The following is a 19,934-nucleotide window of genomic DNA, read 5'->3' as shown; positions in this document are numbered from 1 at the left end:
GTTCACTGCACATGTATCCCATTAAAAACCACTTATTCAAAGACTCCTAATGGGGGATGTTTTACACTGGTACTGAATGAGAGGTTGATTAATAGATTTAAAGAAAAATAATCAAGGGACAACTTAGGTTATTTATCAGTGAAGACGCCAATCATTTGCTGTGTATGTTTTTTATCAAAAGATTGCTTGTTTTTCCCCTTGCTGTGAATTGAATTCCACTTTTTTTTTTTTTTTTTCTTGGCTACAAATCACAAATCAGTGAGCACAAATCAGACCTTTACTGATTAATATTTAGCTGAAAACATCATTTATTAATTTATTAATCATGTCAATATTACAATACAAAAACCTACTGATAATCATTAATGCAGCGCTGCTTCACAAAAGTGTTTTTTAGCACATTAGTAATGACTCACAATTTTCCATCCTTGAAAGAACGGACGAAGATGTTGTCCTTCTTCATAGTCACGTCTTCATGACAGTCCGGGGAGATAACCTTGTTGCATAGAAACAAGAGACAGTTAATAGGTCAGACGGGGTGGTACTGTGTGTATGTGTGTATATGTGAGTGTGTGTGTGAGGGGAAGGGAGGGGAGGGGGGTGTCAGAGTATGAGTCAATGACTGAAGTAGTTTCAGCAAAAGGCCACGCTGATGGATTACAAAATATGGTGTCTACGAAACAAAGACAAAGAGGCGGGAGAGATGAGGAGTGATGTGTGCGGGGTGGGGGTGGGGGGGCAGGCAGCATGTGCTGCTGCTATTTACTGGAGTTGAGGAACACAACAACGAGACTTGTTCCAGTTCCAGTGCCAGGGTCTAACCCAGAGGAGGCAGCACTGCCGTTATGGAGATCTGATTTCCAACAGGACTCTGCCTTCTTGCTCACACTCTCTCTGTGTATGCTGCACACACACACACACACACACACACACACACACACACACACACACACACAGGCAGGGTGGATGATGCTTTTACTTGACCGCTATGACTCACGTTTGCTCTGTGACATCATTTCCCTTTTTGACGCATATGCTGAGCTGCAAATGAAAGCACTGAGCTCACACAGACAGACCTGTTTCCTTTGACTTTTGTTTAATTAGGACATTTAAGAACAGAGCACACAGTTTGTTACAGATGTGAAACATCTACCAGAGTACTACTCCACCCCTCTGCCATATGGTCACAGTGTAAACAATGACAGGCTACTGTGTAATGTACTTCTCTGGGCTGTCACAGGGAGGCAGCATGGAGCTCAGTCCACAGCCAGCCAAGAACAACAAACCCTGGAGGCGGGGCCCTGCTGACTACACTGTTAAAGGGACAGCTTTCCCCACCCTCTCCCATTCTCTCAGTTATACTTTTAACACTTACATAAACAAACAACGCCTGTCACCATTTCATTGTGTGCGAACAGTGGCTGAGAGTTAAGGCTGGGTGGAGAGAAATGGGTTGGAACAGACTGAAAACATCTAACCAGTGTTTGTGCAGCACTGTTGCACACATCAGGGAAAACAAGTCATATCATTCCCCTCTAAAATAAGAGTCGAGCTGCTCTCTGAAATTCTTCAATCTACAGAAGTCAGGCAGCTGCTGCAGAAAGTTTCTCTTATTTATAGAAACCAGCTATTGTAACTGCAACAACATGCATATTTGCAGCATTTCATGGTGGATGAAATGCAATACAGTAATCCTGCAGTGTGCTGAGGTTACATAAGCAGGCGTTTAGATGAAACGGCACAATGCTGTGAGTGTACTAGAAGACCAGCAGCAGTGCTCCCTGTTTTTCCACAGTGATGGAGCCGAGAGCAGTGAAGGAAGGGAGACTTTTAGCTCACCAGAGCAGGATACCACGTGGTCTTCTTTTTGTCGCCGGTGGCGACCCCCTCCACACAGACCACTTTGCCGAACAGATCCTCATTCTGCCGCTGATCGCTCTCCTCTTCCTCACTGGAAGATGATGACAACTCTTCTTCTTGACTGTGGGAGAAAAGGACAGTTTACCTGACGGACTGCACTTTTGAAAGGTATAGATACTTTTTCATTCAGTTCATTTCATACAGAGTTTAGTGCAATAAGCTATCACCGTGTGAAACGTTCCTTAGTTGCAGTTTCACAGTTGTGAGAATTTGCTGCTTTTCTAATGTGATTTAAAACATTATTTTTAGGTTCTTGTCTGTGGGTTTTCGGTCCCCTTTGGGCTTTATGAAATTGTAATATTTTTATAATATTTTATATATTTTATATTCATTAGTTGTAGCCCTGGTAAAAATAGACACCACTCCATTTCATAATAATGTATGAAAGTGGTTGAGTCAATTCATAGTTGCTGGATGAACACAAACCTGTGCCAGTCTCCAGCTGCAGTTAGTTATAAACTATTGCATGTCATCAAAATCTGTTCTCCAACAATGGGGACTGGTTGATGTCCCTGAACATAATCACATTTAATGTTGAAAGTATTGACATTAGACTGTGAAAAGTGCTGCCAACTTATCTCCATTTTTACACAGGAGTGTAGTGGAAAGAAAGAAAAATATTCTGGTTGCTCACAGCGCTGCAAAGATATTGGCTTTTCATATTAAATCCACACTCATATATAACCGGGTTAGGGAAACAAAATTCTGTGTGCCGGTTTTCTCAATACAGATTTCCACTGACCAATCATCTTTTCATTTAACTGCCGTTAGCTAGAAAACATCAAAGGTCTCCAACTAACAACAAAACCATCTGAAAAGCTTCTAGTCTTATCATTATGTAGCATAGTAAAACATAAGGTCCGCTCTACTGATAAGCTCACTCATTAGGATCAGTGTATTGATGAGCCGGCTCAATCTCTGCTGCCTGACAGTCATCCTAATGCTGAGGCAGAGCCCCGACTACGGTGAGGAGACAGACAGCCAGCGATCATGCAAGCAGCACCAGCAGGCAAACAGATCCTCTGTCCTCTTTTTATGCCTCACTAGGCCTGTTCTGAGAACAGCTCTATGTGCATATATGTACGCGCACACACACACACACACACACACACACACACACACACACACACACACACACACACACACACACACAGTGTCTGGCACAACTCAAGAGCAGTAAATCAGCCAGGCTGCTACTACTACTACAACAACAACTACAACAACAACAACAACAACAAAGCTGTGATGTGAATCAAAGACATAAACAAAGTACTGTAGCAACTTAACGAGGAATGAGTATTGAACAGTTACCCTTACTTTACGACAGTAAATTAAAAGCACAGTTTGACATTTTGAGGAATATACTTATTCACTTTCTAGATGAAAAGATTGATACCACCCATGTCTGTATGTTAACTATGAAGCCAGAGGCAGCGATGAAATGATAGTGGTATGTACCGGCTATAGACACTTCATCAATAGCAAGATGAGAATTATTTAATAGAAAGTCGGATATCTTATCGGTTGTATGAATAAATCCCAAGCGTGCTCCCTGCCTGGCTCACAAACACAGCCTATCATATCCCCTGATAATGGAGCGTGCTATGAGTGACAAACAACCAATCATTCAGCAGGTGTGTTGTTTGGCTGCACCAACAACAACAGAAGCGTGGAGTGAGAAAAAGGAATGCAGCTGCTGAGGAAACCGTTATCAAAAAGGACGGGTCAGCTGACCAGTTTGGCAGTTTTTTTCTTTAAGTCTAATCAATATCAAAACAACATTGTGTGTAAACTGGGCAGGAAAACGGCCCTGACCAAGAGCGGGAATACAACAAACATATTGTATCCTCATAGCTGCTTCCACCCTTCGGATTACGCAACATGTCATCAGTCATGACCAACAACTGCTGCATCTCAAGGAACAACCCACAGGCAGCCCACGATGGAGAGGTACTCAGCAACAACACTGTATGACAAAACATCTATTTTTCTCTTGGTCTTTATCAAAAACGATCAATTATCATCCCTATCAAAATTTATCGTGATAACATTTTTTTGGCCACATCGTCCAGCCCTAGGCAGCAGGTGGTTAGCTTAGCTTAGCATGAAGACTGGAAACAGGGGGATACAGCAAGTCTGACTTTATCCACAAGGTAAAAAAAAACCTCCCCAACCAGCACCTCTAAAGCTCAGTAATCAACATGTGATATGTCATTTGTTTAATAAGTACAAAAAAAGACATGTTGGGTTATCTGTTGGGACTATTTTTTGGCCTGGAGCAGCGACTTCTTGGTCTCTCTGCTGGTTGCCTGGCAACCTCACGATTGACAAACAAGATATAATGTGTTACCTCTTGGCAGAAGCAGGCTACCTGTCTCTCCCTGTTTCCTGTCTTCACGATTCAGACATCAGATCACACATCTAACTCTCATCAAGGAAGCAAATTAGTATAATTCCCAAAATTCCTTTAAACAGAAGACAACGATAACAACAAGAAATGTAGCTGTTTTAATCTCAATCTGTGCCGCACTGTCAGTCCTTGTTATTCAACAGTTAAGACTATTAGTGCACAGGAAGACAACTGGTCCAAGGTGCTAATGTGCAGCTGGGAATGCTCCAAGTCAATATTGCATCAATGTTTAGAGTAATATTGACTTTTCTCTGAGTGCCATTAGCAATGGGTGTCAGAGAATGAGATTATGCAGCAGAGTGTCCTCTTTATAACAGAGTGAAGCCACAATTATATCCGGTGCCAAAAAAAACCTTCAGCAGTTCTTATTCCCTGATGAAAACTCTGCAGTCTACCAGGAGTAGGCACATCAGAACATAAAACACCCACTGGAACATTTGAGTCAAAGGAGAGGTAAAAAAAAAAAAAAAAAAAGAGATAACATTCAGCAGGACCATGTCGTGCTCACACTTTACTCTCCAGTACACACACACACACACACACACACACACACACACACACACACACACACACACACACACACACACACTGATGCATGCATGTGCATTCTCCCCTGCACACACACACACACACACACACACACACACACACACACACACACACACACACACACACACACACACACACACACACACACACACACACACACACACACACACACAGTTTGTGTGATGTTGACTTTTTACAGCTTATCATCAGATGGGATGTCAGTGAGGTGAGAGAAAACACGCACCTCTCAGGCATCAAACATCTCTCTCTCGCTTCCTCACACACACACACACACACACACACACACACACACACACACACACACAACCACACCCGGTGTGATTAAGGAACTGAAAGAAGTGAGTAGGCCGTCCTCTCCTCGGCCTCAGGGGCTGTTTATGAGGGGATGAGATGAGAGTAAATCTTTCAGTTCAACTGCTGTCAGCACACTTAGAAATGGGGGAGCCTGTTACTGATGACTGTGGATCGGCAGAGAAAATCCCTCCCCGCCGGCTTCACAGACCTCTCATATATTAAGTTTGATATGAGCCCTGCAGGACGTACAGAGGCGGAGGACGATACTCACATCGGGTTTGATCGTCGGCCGCGGTTTCCCTTCTTGCCCATGACAGGTGTGCCAAAGTGCTCGGGGTTGGTGAGGGGGAGTCTGTCGAGTGTCTGCGGGGGAGACAAACAACAGCAAAGAACCTCAGTGCCACCTTGTCAGACACTAAATTGGAAGACAAAAGATTTATACAGTACACCTTGAAGAAATTCCTTTCATGGGATTTCATCAGTTACAAACAGAGGGATACACCCAGCACTTTGCTGTGATATCAGTTTACATTTCCTGGAAATATTTCACAGCTAACTGCTCAATGCTAATATGGGGCCATTCATAAGCAGCATGTTAATTTGAGGACAGTGAGTAGAGATGTGAGACTGCTGGTGACTAAATAAAAACTATAAAATGAGAATCGTTTCCCTAGAAAGCTGCGAGAACTGCAGGACAGCACAATACTCGCCTCGCTCTCTGCAAAGTGACGCGCTCCTTTCAGGCAGAGAGAGGAACGCCTCAGGGTCTTCTCATCGCCATCGTCAAACACTGCAGAGATGAGAGAGAAACTATTAGGCTGCTGTATGTAGGCCAGGAGTCCACCAACACACACACACACACACACACACACACTCACTCAGTTACAAAATGTCTGCTCTCTTTATGATATGTTAAAAACAAATTATGCTCGTCTTTTAAGGCTTAGATAGAAACTCCAGCAGGCAGTGACAGAGTCGCTGCAGCTCACAGCTCTGTTAGAGCTTCAAGGATCCTCTGTGAGACAGAGACTAAAAATAAAGGGACATGGGGAAGCATCTGATGCATAAACTGATATTAAATTTCCACAGATGTTTACAATAAGCACCCACATCAAATAACACTTTATATAATGATAATAATATTAATATATATCATATTAAAGGAACTCAATGAACCTTCCTTTCACTTGAACAGCCACATCGCTCCCAAGGACTAACCCAGATGTGCACATCCTTAAATTGCATTCCTCATTGCTCAAATGTGATCGGCGACAACCACGAGGGGAAAACACTTGAGGTACCTTCAGCGGTGACTTATGTTTTTTTTTTTTTCACTGATGAATGAAAAGACGAGTGTTTTCGAGACAGGGGAAACCCCCATGGGCACTCGCAAGCGACAAACAGGTGCTGAGAGACTGCAGATCTGAGCGGCAGCCTCTACACTGAATGCTTTGGATTATCCAACACAGTGACTGTGTACGTTTGAAAGTAGAGCAGTTTTAATACTCAATTTCATTTTTCGAAAAAAAAACAAAAAAAAAAAATCCCACAACTTTGCTGGTTCCAGCTTCTCAAAAATGACTATTTGCTGCTTTAATCTTTGTAATAGCAAACTGAATATCTCTGAGGATTGAAATGTTATTGACAATACAAGCAACTTGAGGATGTCACCTTGGGCTCTGGGGAACTGTGATCTGCATTTTTTCACTTTTTTTTTTTCTTCGACATTTCACAGACCAAACGATTAATCCATTATTTCAAAAAAAAAAAAAAATAATGATAAGGGGCGCAGCTAAAATTATCATTAGCTGCAGCACTGCATGCAGAATTTACCAGCACTGCTTACTTGTGACATATCATAGTCTAGCACAGGGGTTTTCAGTGTCTGCCGCTGTGGGTCCCCATTTCAAACAAAACTATAAACATCTGTATATGTGAACGGGACATTCTGAGCCTCATTACAAGGGCGGAACGATTTGCAAAGAAAATCTTATTGCGATTATTTTTGGCAGATATTGAGATATGAGTCATAATTTCAGTTGAAATGGTATTTTTTGTATTTCCCCTTTCACCTAAAAATAAATATAAAAATGATGATGATGTGATTTTTGTTGTGTAATGTATCAAAATAGCATGTTCCCTTGAGGGCATCTCTGCAGCACTACATTGCTTCATTTATGGTATGTTGTGGCAATTAATTGTTCAGCCCTAGTTATTACAGTCAAAAATATATATTTGAGGGAATAATCATGCTCTAAGATTTAGAACAGCGACTTTTAGGGAATGTAAACAGGGAGGACAACATATATTTCTTTACACTTTGGCTAACCTGCACCACTAAAAGCATGCTGGATTTGTTATAAGCTGTTCGCGTTTGCACTGTGCCCATGGATATCCTTTGATACTGAAGAAAACCTGAAAAATGTGATGTCAATTCAGGCAATTCTGCAGTAATGAGGAGCTTAATTCTATGATTCCTGAGCAGATTTATTGATGTTTATTTGTGATGGACATCAGGGATAATGATATTCACAGGAACTTTCCCTCCACACCCCCCTGTGGCGGCATGACTAACAGTCTTCTGGTATAGCCCAATCAACCTCTAAAGTTGGCTCAAGTTAAATTCTGAAGAAAAAAACTGCAAAAAAAAAAACCCCAAACAAAACAAAAATGAACTTTTTTGTTGTTCACCAGGACTGTTGCGTTTAAGTATTTTTCAAACTCATCATTTGTTCTTTATTAAATGGTTTTATTAGTTTGTCTTGTCCATTACTTCAGTGTTAGTTGCTTTGGACTGGAGGGTATTTTGAAAAATATTTACATGGCAACATAATGTCTGTGCAGTGTACATTTAAATAAACAAACAAACAAACAAACAAACAACAGAAATGGTCTGGATTGATGGTTTGATGAATCTGGGCAGGTAAGGCTCAGCACAGTGTTTCTGTGTTTCAGTATCACAAATCACAAATTTACCTCAAGAGGCTTCACAACCTGAACAGCATACAACACCACGCCCCCCATCCACACACCCCCACAACAAACAGTGCGCTGTGAGATATCAACTATGGAAGATGGTCCTTGCAACAACATAACGTATAATGCTTCAGCAAAGGAAAACACAAACCCTGAAAACCCTTTGGAATTTTCATTGTACACAAACATGTTTTTACAAGCTATCTGTAGGGAGAACACAAGTCTATGAGAGAGGAGGAAGAGCAGGCGGTTTGTTGTTGACTTACCGACAGTATATATACTGGCATCGGTCAGCTTGTTGATTGTGGCCTCCTGGTAAACTCCATCCTGATTCTTCACCTCCACAACAGCACCTACCTGTTGGACAGATTCACTGCTGTTATCTGGCATGCCACTATGCTAACTTTTATTAATTCCTAATGATGTTAGGAAGGCGATCATATTGCTGCTACGAAAACCCTTATTGACTGAAATTAAATTTCAGAGCGAATGCTTCATTGACCAGTGCTCTTGAGCTTTTTCTGCATTCACTCTGTTAGAGCAGGAGGTGATTAGATTTGATACAAAATTAAGCAGAACTAAAGAAAAATAAATGTGACTTAGACAAAATTACAAATAACAATATAATTAAGTGTAATAAATGCCAATACGTCTGTTATGACAACTCCATCTAACTGTAGCACAACATCAATCTCTGCCATCTTTCCTGCCTTACCTTTAGGGGTCCTTTGATGTTTTCATCATGGACCTCAGCTGTGGAGAGATCTGGTTTAAAGGTCACCTGTGGAAGGGGGAGGCAACAGGGGAGGAGAATCAGTAATGAGAATAAGCAAACAACTCCCCACAGGCCTGACCGGGCCACATCAATCTTCCACTTCACAGGGGAAGCCTGTCCCTGCTAACGCTGCTGGACTTTATAACTGTGATACACTGATTACAGTGATGGACTCTTTCAGCCAGACGGGTTTGTTACAGGTTTGAGATAACATGCGAGTAAAAGAGTTCTCGGTGTCATCAGACAGCAGGCATGTGTGCCAATATTAAATACTATGGTTCATTTCTGGCACCACCAACTAGCGACTGCTGGCAACCAACTGTGGTGGATTTCTGTTGTGAATGTTTGGGGCTACACTAACTGACCATCCCCCCTCTCTCTCTGCATCTGCAGCCTCCCCTGAGTGAGCCATGGTAGATCATAATCTGATCACGCTGTGGTAATCTTGCATCTGCATGGCGACCTGGCAACACTGAGTGACAGAAAACACCACAAGGCAGACTTGCACACACACACACACACACACACACACACACACACACACACACACACACACACACACACACACACATGCAGCCATTTAGTGTCACAGATTTTCCAAGGAAGCATGTGTGAAAAGTGTCAAAGCAGCCAGGAGCACAGAAGCTGTTTAGTATTACAAATGCCCCTCCCTGCTTTATATATCAAAGTGCTCATGTGCTTCTTTTTTCTTTCCTGAGGGAAATTAAAGTAATTTTTGAGAATGTGTGCTAGTAAAATAGTAACATAATTATAATGGAGAAATGGCTTCACTTTTATTGACTGTGATTTACTTTAGAATTCAACCACTATACAAGGGCACAAAAAGATGTTAAGCACCCCATCTCAGAGAACAAGCCCGCAGGTGACGAATTCAGACGACGCTCTCTCGAGTCAGTTTCAAATATAACAACAGCAGAAACACCAATCAAAGTCTCGCTGTGATGGCAGGATCAAGACAATGAATGAAAGAAATACATATTGTAAGATGCCGCTGGATTGTTGGGTCATAAAATAAGAGGGGAAGAGAAAGGAATAAAAAAGCATCCGGAGGCAGCGTTTCGTCAGTTATGGAGATAATGACATTCCTGCCCGGTGGAATAAAGGAATCCCTTTCCTCACGGGGACAGGCAGGAGGCTCCACACACAGAGGGAGGGTGACTCTAGCTATCCAGAGACCCAGCTACAGAGCATCAACACCTCCTAACTGTGAGCTTGGTTCCTGCAGGGGTCTGTAACTGTACACACAAACTGTACAACCACTTAGACCTAACAACAAATATTGGAATAAGATATGAAACCATATTTCTGATAAAAGAGGGCTGTAGTCAAGCATTTTATGTGATGTAAATGGGTTTTTATCGGGAGCTCACAGCCCATTATATCACAAGATTCCCTCTTATGAAAAGCCTAAAAATATTACTGAGCTGCAGGTTGTTTCACTAGACTAAATTCAAAATGGTTACTGAGTATTTTTACAATCTGAAAACACGGGACTGTTATGTTTCTGTTTATTTAATACAGCGATGTAAAGTGAACTGCGATCTTGATTTATTCAAGCAAATTTGACAGCAGAGGTGTACTCTGGCAATAAACAGTGAAAGGACGTGATCCCCAGCTAACAACAAGCACCGACTGCATTTGTGACAGCTCAGACAAAAATAAACAGCAACTGCAGTTTCCTTTCTACCTCACATAATGAAGCTTTCTCCTGCTCTGATTTCACATGCTGTCTAGTTGAAAATTCAAAACACAATTTACTCCATTTGCTTTAAGTGAACTAGTGCTTGAGCATAAAAAAAAAGATAATATTTGATTTGTAATGATCTGACCCAATTCAAAGTTTCACATCATGCAAAATGGAGGAAACTAGCATTTGAGCTCAGCGGATTATAATGACACTAAACCATCTGAGAAATAACATATGGAAGCATTTGGAATTCATTGCCACGGATGGAAAACTTAAAGGTGCAGCTGCTTGCTGCCTTTTGGAAAACACAACATTACCTCAGTATTAACATTACCACAATAACAAATCTGAAGTCACCTGGTGAAGCAGCAGAGGCTCTAACAATTAAATTAATTCCTTAAATTTAGTTTCATGCAGACAGAGATCTGCTTTTTGAAAATAGGATTGTACTTTTCAATGTTCATTTAAGAGATTTTTTTTTTTTTTTTTACACAGGCATTCTGCAGGAAAACCTACTAAAATTGCACAATCAACATGTAGCATTTTGGGCCTGACATGCAGCATTCATGTTTTGACACTATGCTTGTTACTCTGCCACAGGGTAGTCATGACTGATCATAATATAAGTGTGCTGAACCTTTCATAGTAAGCGATGCAGACACGGTGGTAAGTGACAGGTCCTCTTGTATAGATCATCATCATAATTAACAATATCACACAGATCTTTTCACAGTCTTAAAATCACTCAAAAGAAACGAGCCCCATATGCTGCAACCTTCAACTTTGTTAAACAAGCAGACGGGGATTAATGAAGCAAAGATCTAAAGAGGAATTCATTACAGTGGAAGATTCACAACAACAACTGAATAATTGCCATGTTTCAACGTTTGTGTAACAGAGCTCACACTCCCATTACAGCTACTCAAAAACAAACCGCACACTCAGCCAATTAGTATGGTAACTAATTTATGAGCCAAGACTGTCCTGTTAGCTTCATTTTAGCCCATATTATTTAAACTAAAAACATCACATGGTATATTTTGTCATGTTGTTTGTCCATGAGACAAAACGGCACATCATTTGATGATTTCAGCTGGTGAGCCGGAATGGCAGAACATCGCTGCTCTTTTGTCTCTACAGGGGGAACTATAGTGCACTGACTCAGTGAAAAAGCCAGCATCCAATCTTTGTTCCTCCCACACACACTAGCAGAACGAGAGACAAGCGATCTGTCTCTATTGTATTATCCAGATGCTCCGGTCCCACTGGGAAATGAGATACTGTACTACGTGCACCATGCAATGCCTTCATCAGCAAGGCATAAAACCAATGGGGAAATGTGGACGCTGCGGGCAAGGGGGGCGCCTGAGGACATGATGGGTACCTGGTGGGATAAGTCAGACCCTGCAACTGTCACAGCTGGAGCTCCTGATCAGTGTTTTAACTGTATGAGCAGTACTAACAACCTAAACCTGTTGGTAGTGCTCCAGCGTGTGAGTGACACAGCTGGATTTTTGGCAACATCAGAGACAATAAAATAATTTAAAAGCACATTTTCTGAATAATTCTGATATGAACACCTTCTAATCATCCCAACAGCCCGGTCTCTACGGGAATGTTTTGGACAGTGTCTTTGAAATGTGGCCATTTCCGATCTAACCGCTCCAGACGTACAATAAAGCTGAGCTGTGTGATCAAACAAAGACAAGAGCCCCCGGCCCCGCTGCATTCCACTTCACACATAATACAGACAGACAATACATTTTTAATTTTGGATCATGAGCACTTTGAAATGTCACTTACCTTGGCCTTGACTAGCCTCTTGGCAGTCTTAATCTTGGCCTCGCAGAAAGCCCCTCTGTACTTGGCACTCACATCAGTCCCTACTGTCAAGTAGGGGGGCTCCTCCAGAGTCTGAGGAAATAAAAGAAAACAAAACACAAAACCAGTGAGTTCAAAGCTTTTTTATTTTATACATACATACATATATATACATATATACATATATATATATATATTACTGACACAGGTGTATTCTCAAGGGCTAAAGTAGGAGGACACACATACAAGCTTCACATCGTCTAGGCCAGCTACGCAAAACCCACCCGGCTCAGTGATTCATCCATGGAAAACACATACCATCTGCTCTGGGTATTGGAAAACAAGCCTCTGAGGGAGCAAACAAAAAGGCCACTTCACTACTGCTTTGATGACTACAAAGAAGAAGCTATCCGAAACACATAGCACCATCTTGTGTCATCATTGGATGTTTATCAACCCCCCCACCCTCAAGAACAGATTTGCAGAGGGTAGGGTACACAGAGAAAACAGACTTTCAATGTGTGGGTGAGGGCAGACGATGTTTGAGGTTCATGTAGTGCAGAGATGAATTTACTGAGAGGTTTTGACTGAGGCTGGAGAGAAAACCTAATCTAACAGTGGTATATTTAGACATCTTTCTAGAATAAGAGCCAAAGTGGGCCACACTTCCTGCTGACAGGACACATCAAGACCAGCTGCAATATGTCATATGTGCACTTGGCCCAGACTTCTGACTGCAGGTTTTAAATCAAGTGTTAGTTGAGGAAAACTTTAGCTCCTCCTCTCATGTGCTAAACTACAGTTTTTTTTTTTGCAGTGCGCTGAACAAGAAAACACATATTCTTACTTTCTGGATAAATGAATGAAATGTAGTAATGCCCAGTGCAATGAATAAGCTCCTTAACAATTCAACATCAGATTATCTACAAAATCACTACAGAGAGATGAGAGTTTGTTACTTGTAAGACTCACTAAAATATGTCAACTCTAGCATGTTTTTTTTACAATCACAAATCTTAGGGGGCGTGTCTACATTCATAATATCTGCTCACTGTTCCCACAAGGAGGGCAAAGAGTGTGCAGGTTGCCATTCCAACTAAAAACAACACCAGCGTTGAGCAGCACTCAGATCAGTGAGGGGGAACTAATCACTGACACCAGCTGCTGTAGGCCTTCGTGGCACATACTTGTGCCATGACCAAACAACTTGAAGGACTGAAAAGTCCACGTGTGAATACGAGACGTTTGTCGTGTTTTAACTGTTTGCAGGTTTAACATTTTTGTTTGCCAAAAAGCAGTCCGCTCCTGTGGCTGGTTTTATCAACTTCACAACTCCTTATCCAAGTCAGGTCTTTTATTTATTGCAACCCAGGGGGTACGCCAGCTGTCAATATGACCTACCGCCTTCGTGCAAACACTTGAAAACTGTTCCTAATGTCTTATTGCACATGAGCTAACCCTTGAGTGGCATGAAAAAAAAAAAAAAAAAAAAAAAAAAAAAACTATAAACAGCAGCCAACAGTTTTATAGAGGAGTTCCACATTGATGGAGTGTATCAGCAGAAGCAAAGTAGCTCTGGAGGGAAAAAAAAGACAAATAGCTTATTTACCTCTATTTCAGATACATTTTGCAAGTGCAAGACACCTCTCGCACAGTATCCAATCCACTGACTGGATACTGCATGTGAACTTGAAGATAGAGGCTGTTCACACCGACACTCCTCTCTCTACTACACACACTGTAACATTAAGGACATTAAATTCCCTGCACATGCACGGGCAAAATGATGCCCTTCCTGATAAACTGGAGTAATGGGTGGAATAGCAATATGATTAAAAACACGAGGGTTTCATATCCCTCATTAATCTTATCTGACAGACAAATAAAGCATATGGCAATTTTGGGCCACACGCTAAAGAATGTGATAATATTTCATTTTGAAACATCAACAGAGGTGAAGATTATCTGGATAGGCAGATGACGACTACTACTACTACATTCACTGTCTGCCAAATTATGATGCAGGACAACCAGAGTCTGGCTGCCTTGCAACTAGGATCCTCCAACTGATATCAAAAAGTAGAAGTATCTACAGAGCTCAGTACTAAAAATAAGTATGGTTTCTTGCCAACCGTAATCCAGCCCAGCTCTGTGGAAAAAAGAATTGTTGGGATTCTCTGTTTTCTTCATTGTTCACATTTTATCTTGTGCTGTGAAAAGTCTTTGTACACTTAACTCCTGCTGATGTGGACCTCTGTGCACTACGCAAACACTAATCCATTGAAAACCTAACTCAAACTGACTACAAATACAAAAAACAGCACACAAACGTGTTTGTTAACAGGTCGACAAATTGCATCCTCTGTGTTAAGAGGGCCATGAGCTCGTCACAGTCAAGCCACGACAGCGTGCCTCATCTCCACCGTCTCTGGGATTCTGACAGATGGGACTCAGGAGCAGGGTCCAGCTCACTTCAGCCTCCCTGCCTCTCAGATAAACACCTCATTAGTCTTTAGCGCAGTCTGGCCTCAGCACTAGCTGCCCTCGCCAGACCAGGTTTACATGACGCAGCAGCCATTTCGACCGGCTAACCAACGCTCTTGGCAGTCATGGCCGCAACACAAAGCTGGACCGCCGCTGTGTAAACCGCTGTTCCAGCTCCTCTTTCATACTGGTCCTTGTCTCCCTTTGCTTCCAGGACTCTAAGCCTGTTCATTCCTTCTACTGAAAAGAGGAGTCCCACCAGTGAGTTAGAAAGGGCAGCTTGGGTTATCTTGACAGCTGTGGCTGCCAAACCACGCCAACTTAACAAGGCAGGGGTGATAACTCACTACTGTGGCCAGATTTACATTTGTCACGCTCACATGCCAACACAAATAGAGGAGGGATTGTTGTTTCCACTGATAATGCCCCGCCTCCCCGCATTCAGCTAAAACTATGAAAGAAGATTCCATTCTTTGGATTGGATTGCCATTTCGCCTACAGCTGTCTGCAGCAAACATTTTCATTGCTCCTGCTGGCACTGAGCGACAGACAGTTTCCCCCCACACCCAAAAAAAAATAAAATAAAATAAAAAAACCAACCAATCAAGATGACTAAGGTCAGAGAACTGGAATTTCTGTGCCCGTGGGAAGTGTAACATCCTTTCCGCCATCTCCAAATAACACCATGCACTTAACAAGGGCTGCGCTCACCTAAGATTCTGTCATAAAAAGAGCAGAGCAGTATCTATCAAAAGCCTCAGGTGCCAATTCTGCTACTGCATGCTAAAGTCAATGAAATGGTAATAGGAGTAGTACAATCAAGACCAGCTTTCTGGCTATTCACCTCGTGCCAGTGATGTGGAAAATACTCTCCAGGCACACGTGCTTGATTAAACACATACAAATGTGACTTGGCACAGGGTGACAAAACGCACCTGCAGCTGGCATGGAAAGAAACAAACCTAAACTGTCCAAAAAACTGTAGCTCGACTTGGATTAAATGCATCACATCTGAGAGAAGAAAAAAAAAAAAGTACGTGTAGTAATTAAAAGGATGATCTACTTGGATATCAGTCTAACATGCACAGCTATCACATGAGATAACACTGAAATTTATTCATGCTATAAAAGCCTTTTCCCTCACCTCAAAGGAACCAACTAAAACAAGTGCCAGAGCTGATGGCGCAGCAGGTTTGTTGGCCATAAAGTGCGTCTGCCCTGGCTGTTAGATCACAGACAATTTAAACAGTACTAGCACCTCACTGATTACAAGTGATCCAAAGCCTACTCAGTATTTAAGCCTTTCTAGTCCGAGGAACAAAACAGGCGAGGCTGCCACATTCAGTCAGAGCTTTGAAATCATTCCAGCTTTACCAAAACAAAATATACTGGAGTGACACTGGCAACAGCAGAATGAGATCCGTTTCTGTTCAACAAAGACTCTCAGGTCATGAAAAATTTAACAGCCAACTCTACAGAGCGCTAGTTGAAAATAAGCTGCTGCTTATAGAGCATTTCTTGGACAGCCTGAGTGACTATAGCATTTTTATTCCAAAGCTCAGTAAAAAAAGGCATTTCCTGGCAACCATCAAAAGGTTAAAGCTGCAGGATAAAAAAAAAAAAAGCACTGATGGAACAGTTGTGGCGTACTATGTGTAAACCGTGGATTGTAATTCACAATAGTGTATGGCCTCATTTTATATCTGTCATCAGGGAGGGGCTCAAGGAATCGCTGGTCATTTGTTCAACAGACCAGAGGCCGTTTCACACTTGCACCAGTCTCTGCAAAGATTTCTCCTGCCTCTCACTCACTGCCAATGTGACTGTCACATTCAACGTTTCCAGTGCGACCGGCTCCAGCTGATTCACAAGTTCCCACTTGCCGAACTCCGGCATACAAATTTGCATGGCCATAGAGTAGTAACAATATTATCACGATGAGTCTCGTGCCTGTTTACAGCCTGCAATTGTTCAGATTGTCATTTCCAGATGATCTTCATCAGACATGTTATGGTGTGAGTTAGGTGTAGCTATGCAGGGGATTAAGTAATTTTGTCAAAGTCTATGCACTAATTAAAATGATAATGTGGCAGGAACAACTAAATGAAAAGAAGGGTTAGATAGATGTCAATCAAGCACATTTTGTACACGCCCACACTGACCTGAGAAGAGGTTCACTTCAGCATCATAAGTATGTGTGGGTGGACTTGGGGTGTGCAGGCACTTATATGATCACTTTATATAATGACACACTACTATTGATGAAACTCCAGCATAGCAGCGAGTTGGAATTTGTTCTGCATGTACTTAAAATGCTGCTTATATTTGAATGTGTCAGTAATAAGAAATCAATATGCGAAAACATAACATCTGACAGGATTCACTCTGCATAATGAGTACTTTTACTTTTGATATTTTAAGTACATTTTTCTTATAGTACTTGTATATTTGGAATAAACGGCTGCATTTTTACTGGAGTATTGCTATTTCAAAGCATCTGACTACTTCTTCCACAGCTGCTAATAACTAATAATTAGCATAACTCAGAGCTGATGCAGAGATGATGTAAAAGCAGATAAGATTAACAGCCAACACACAACTGAAATTACAGGGAAAGCTCGCTACCATCCGCACCTTGCTATTTTCGGTTTGTGTATTATTTTCACACCAACAATTCACCTCACTGCATTCTTAGTTTTAAAAAAATCTGCGTTTCCTGTTTTACCGTTGCTTTTGCCCAGAATTGAATCCAGTCTTCTTAAAGCTAAAATGACACACATGCAGTCACTATCGCATGTTGGTATGTTTAAAGTTACACAACAATGCTAGATAATGTTATAAAAATAACAAATATACAGCAGTTTTACCAGGTTAGGGTGGTGGAAACAGGTTGACATAACTCAGTCTAAATCAAAAAAATAAAACCAAGTGTACTAGCTTTCTGTGTCACAAATGATTTTCATTGTTTTCATTGTGAGAATTACTGATATCTGCATAAGCATGTAAAAGTGCACCTTTTAAGAAGACCATTCAGACACTGGGCAGCATTACTGAAATATTATAAACAATAGTTTTTGACCATTATATTGTGTTATAATGAATAGGCTTGTAGGCCGAACAAAGGAACATGCAAGAGGCATGCAGGAAAGAATTAAGCTCCCTCCCAGCCTGGCTCACATGTACAATAATCCTGCTGTGAATCACCTCTTTGTCCAAACCAGAGTCACCACAATTCCAGTGACTGGGGCTTCAGCAGGAGTTGCCTTGGCAATGCCATGGCAGCTTTAAACAAGAAGAAAAAAAAATAACAATCTTAATACCTTTTGTTTACGCACTTGTTCCCCAATATTTAGGGCAGTCCAACAAATCCACTCCTCCTGCAGGATCAATAACACCTGAGCGCAGAACTTTAAAAAATTTTAATAAAAATTCCACGTTTGAATTTTGAATGATGATAACAACTTTTGAACAAGCAATCCTGATCGTTTACTAAACATGTGGCCTCAGACTCGTGGATAACTCCATGACTCAAGTTGCATATGCCTTCTGAATGAGTTGCAGCTCTCTCTTTCTTGCAATGTGGCCTCGGTACTTTCTTTTAATTGACATTTAAATACTATTATGTTACCTTTGATGGCTTGAACATCCAACACCAATGAAATATCTACAATTCAGCCAGCAGGTAAATGGACTGAGAACTTATCTCCTCACTTCAAGCATGTATTTCACAGTTCTACAGGTAGCAGCTCTGGATAGGCAATTGCTTAAAAGAGCACCCCTGCACTTTAGTAATGCTCTACCATATGCCAGGGGAATTCATAAGACACACATTATGAACAGAATGGTCAATTGAAGCAGCAGAGGCCGAGATATCGTGAATTTTAGTCTCTAGCATGGGTTAAGCTCCAGAAATACTGATTTCCTACTCTTGCCACTCTTTCAGTAGACCGCCCATGCTTTCTAAATTCTTACAAACTTCACAGCTGCAGTTTGTAACTCACGCTTTGTGTTTTAAATTGAAGTCTAAGCTAAGATAACTCTGATGACATCATCAGGGTTATTTTTCCTCCAAAGCCACAGAAGATATTATACAAATGTTTCTGCATGCTAGTACTAGTACTCCTCATGACAAGTACACTAAACTTCATGGGTAAAATCTGTGGAGTGCCCCTTTAATTTAACTACAACACAGCATACTGTAGTCAAACCAGATGGGTGACAAATTCAAGAAAAACCTGAATAAATAAGTGGAAAAACATAATGTATACAACTTCCACACAGGTGCACTGTGTGGTACAATTAAGCAGTTAACATCCCATCATGCTCTGTGGTAGGTATAAAAGTGCTGAGCAGGCACAGTTCATTTTCATTCTGTATCAAAAGGAAGGAAAGAGGAAAAGATCTAAGTGACTTTGAAAGAGGGTTCATTGTTGGGGCACAGATGGCAGGAGTTTCAGTCACAAAGACGGCTCAACAGGCCAGTGTTTCAGCGGAACCAGTGACTAAAGTGACACCTGTATTTAGATCTATGGGAAAGACGTCATTAAACAGGAATGGAAAATGTGGTTGACATGGCACATTTGAGGACTGTGATGCTTGTGCATCGGCGTGATAGGTAAGGATAAACAAAAACAGTCAACTCATCCTCCGGTGACTGAAAATGTCAATGCAACAACGTGATCAAGCTGTGTCAGCAAGAACAGTGTGTTGACAATTACATAAAGAGGGATATTATAGTAGGGTTGCAGTGCATAAACCCCTCATTACAAAGATGAATGCACAAGTGAGAGTGAGGCAAAAACCATAGACACTGGTCTACAGAGATGTGGAAAAAAGTGATACGGTCAGATGAGTCATCCTTCACCATACTTTCCACAAGTGGGTGACTGCTTGTGTGGCATGCACCAAGAGAACAGTACAGGCCTGGATTCTTGACCCCTACGGTGACGGGATCTGGTGGGTCTGTTATGCAGTGG

The 19,934-nt window shown here is 41.5% G+C and overlaps 1 protein-coding gene across 3 annotated transcripts in view; it reads right to left on the bottom strand.

The window, feature by feature from the left end:
- Positions 1 to 19,934, bottom strand: part of arid4b (AT-rich interaction domain 4B) — a 43,016-nt gene that overhangs the window by 17,907 nt on the left and 5,175 nt on the right. For all 3 annotated transcript variants that reach the window (XM_023411820.2, XM_023411822.2, XM_023411823.2), the window contains exons 3-9: positions 12,457 to 12,567; positions 8,886 to 8,951; positions 8,437 to 8,527; positions 5,905 to 5,984; positions 5,466 to 5,557; positions 1,840 to 1,981; positions 417 to 496 (exon numbers count right to left, since the gene is read on the bottom strand). In XM_023411820.2, the coding sequence (XP_023267588.1) occupies positions 417 to 496; positions 1,840 to 1,981; positions 5,466 to 5,557; positions 5,905 to 5,984; positions 8,437 to 8,527; positions 8,886 to 8,951; positions 12,457 to 12,567 (662 nt within the window). The remainder of the gene's footprint in view (positions 1 to 416; positions 497 to 1,839; positions 1,982 to 5,465; positions 5,558 to 5,904; positions 5,985 to 8,436; positions 8,528 to 8,885; positions 8,952 to 12,456; positions 12,568 to 19,934) is intronic.

Source organism: Seriola lalandi, unplaced genomic scaffold (genome assembly GCF_002814215.2).
Source record: "Seriola lalandi dorsalis isolate HSWRI2012SDOR001 ecotype SW California unplaced genomic scaffold, Sedor1 jcf7180002054470, whole genome shotgun sequence".
NCBI classification, from domain to species: domain Eukaryota; kingdom Metazoa; phylum Chordata; class Actinopteri; order Carangiformes; family Carangidae; genus Seriola; species Seriola lalandi.
The sequence above is the reverse complement of the archived record's forward strand: the minus strand, read 5'-3'. Positions and strand labels throughout refer to the sequence as shown.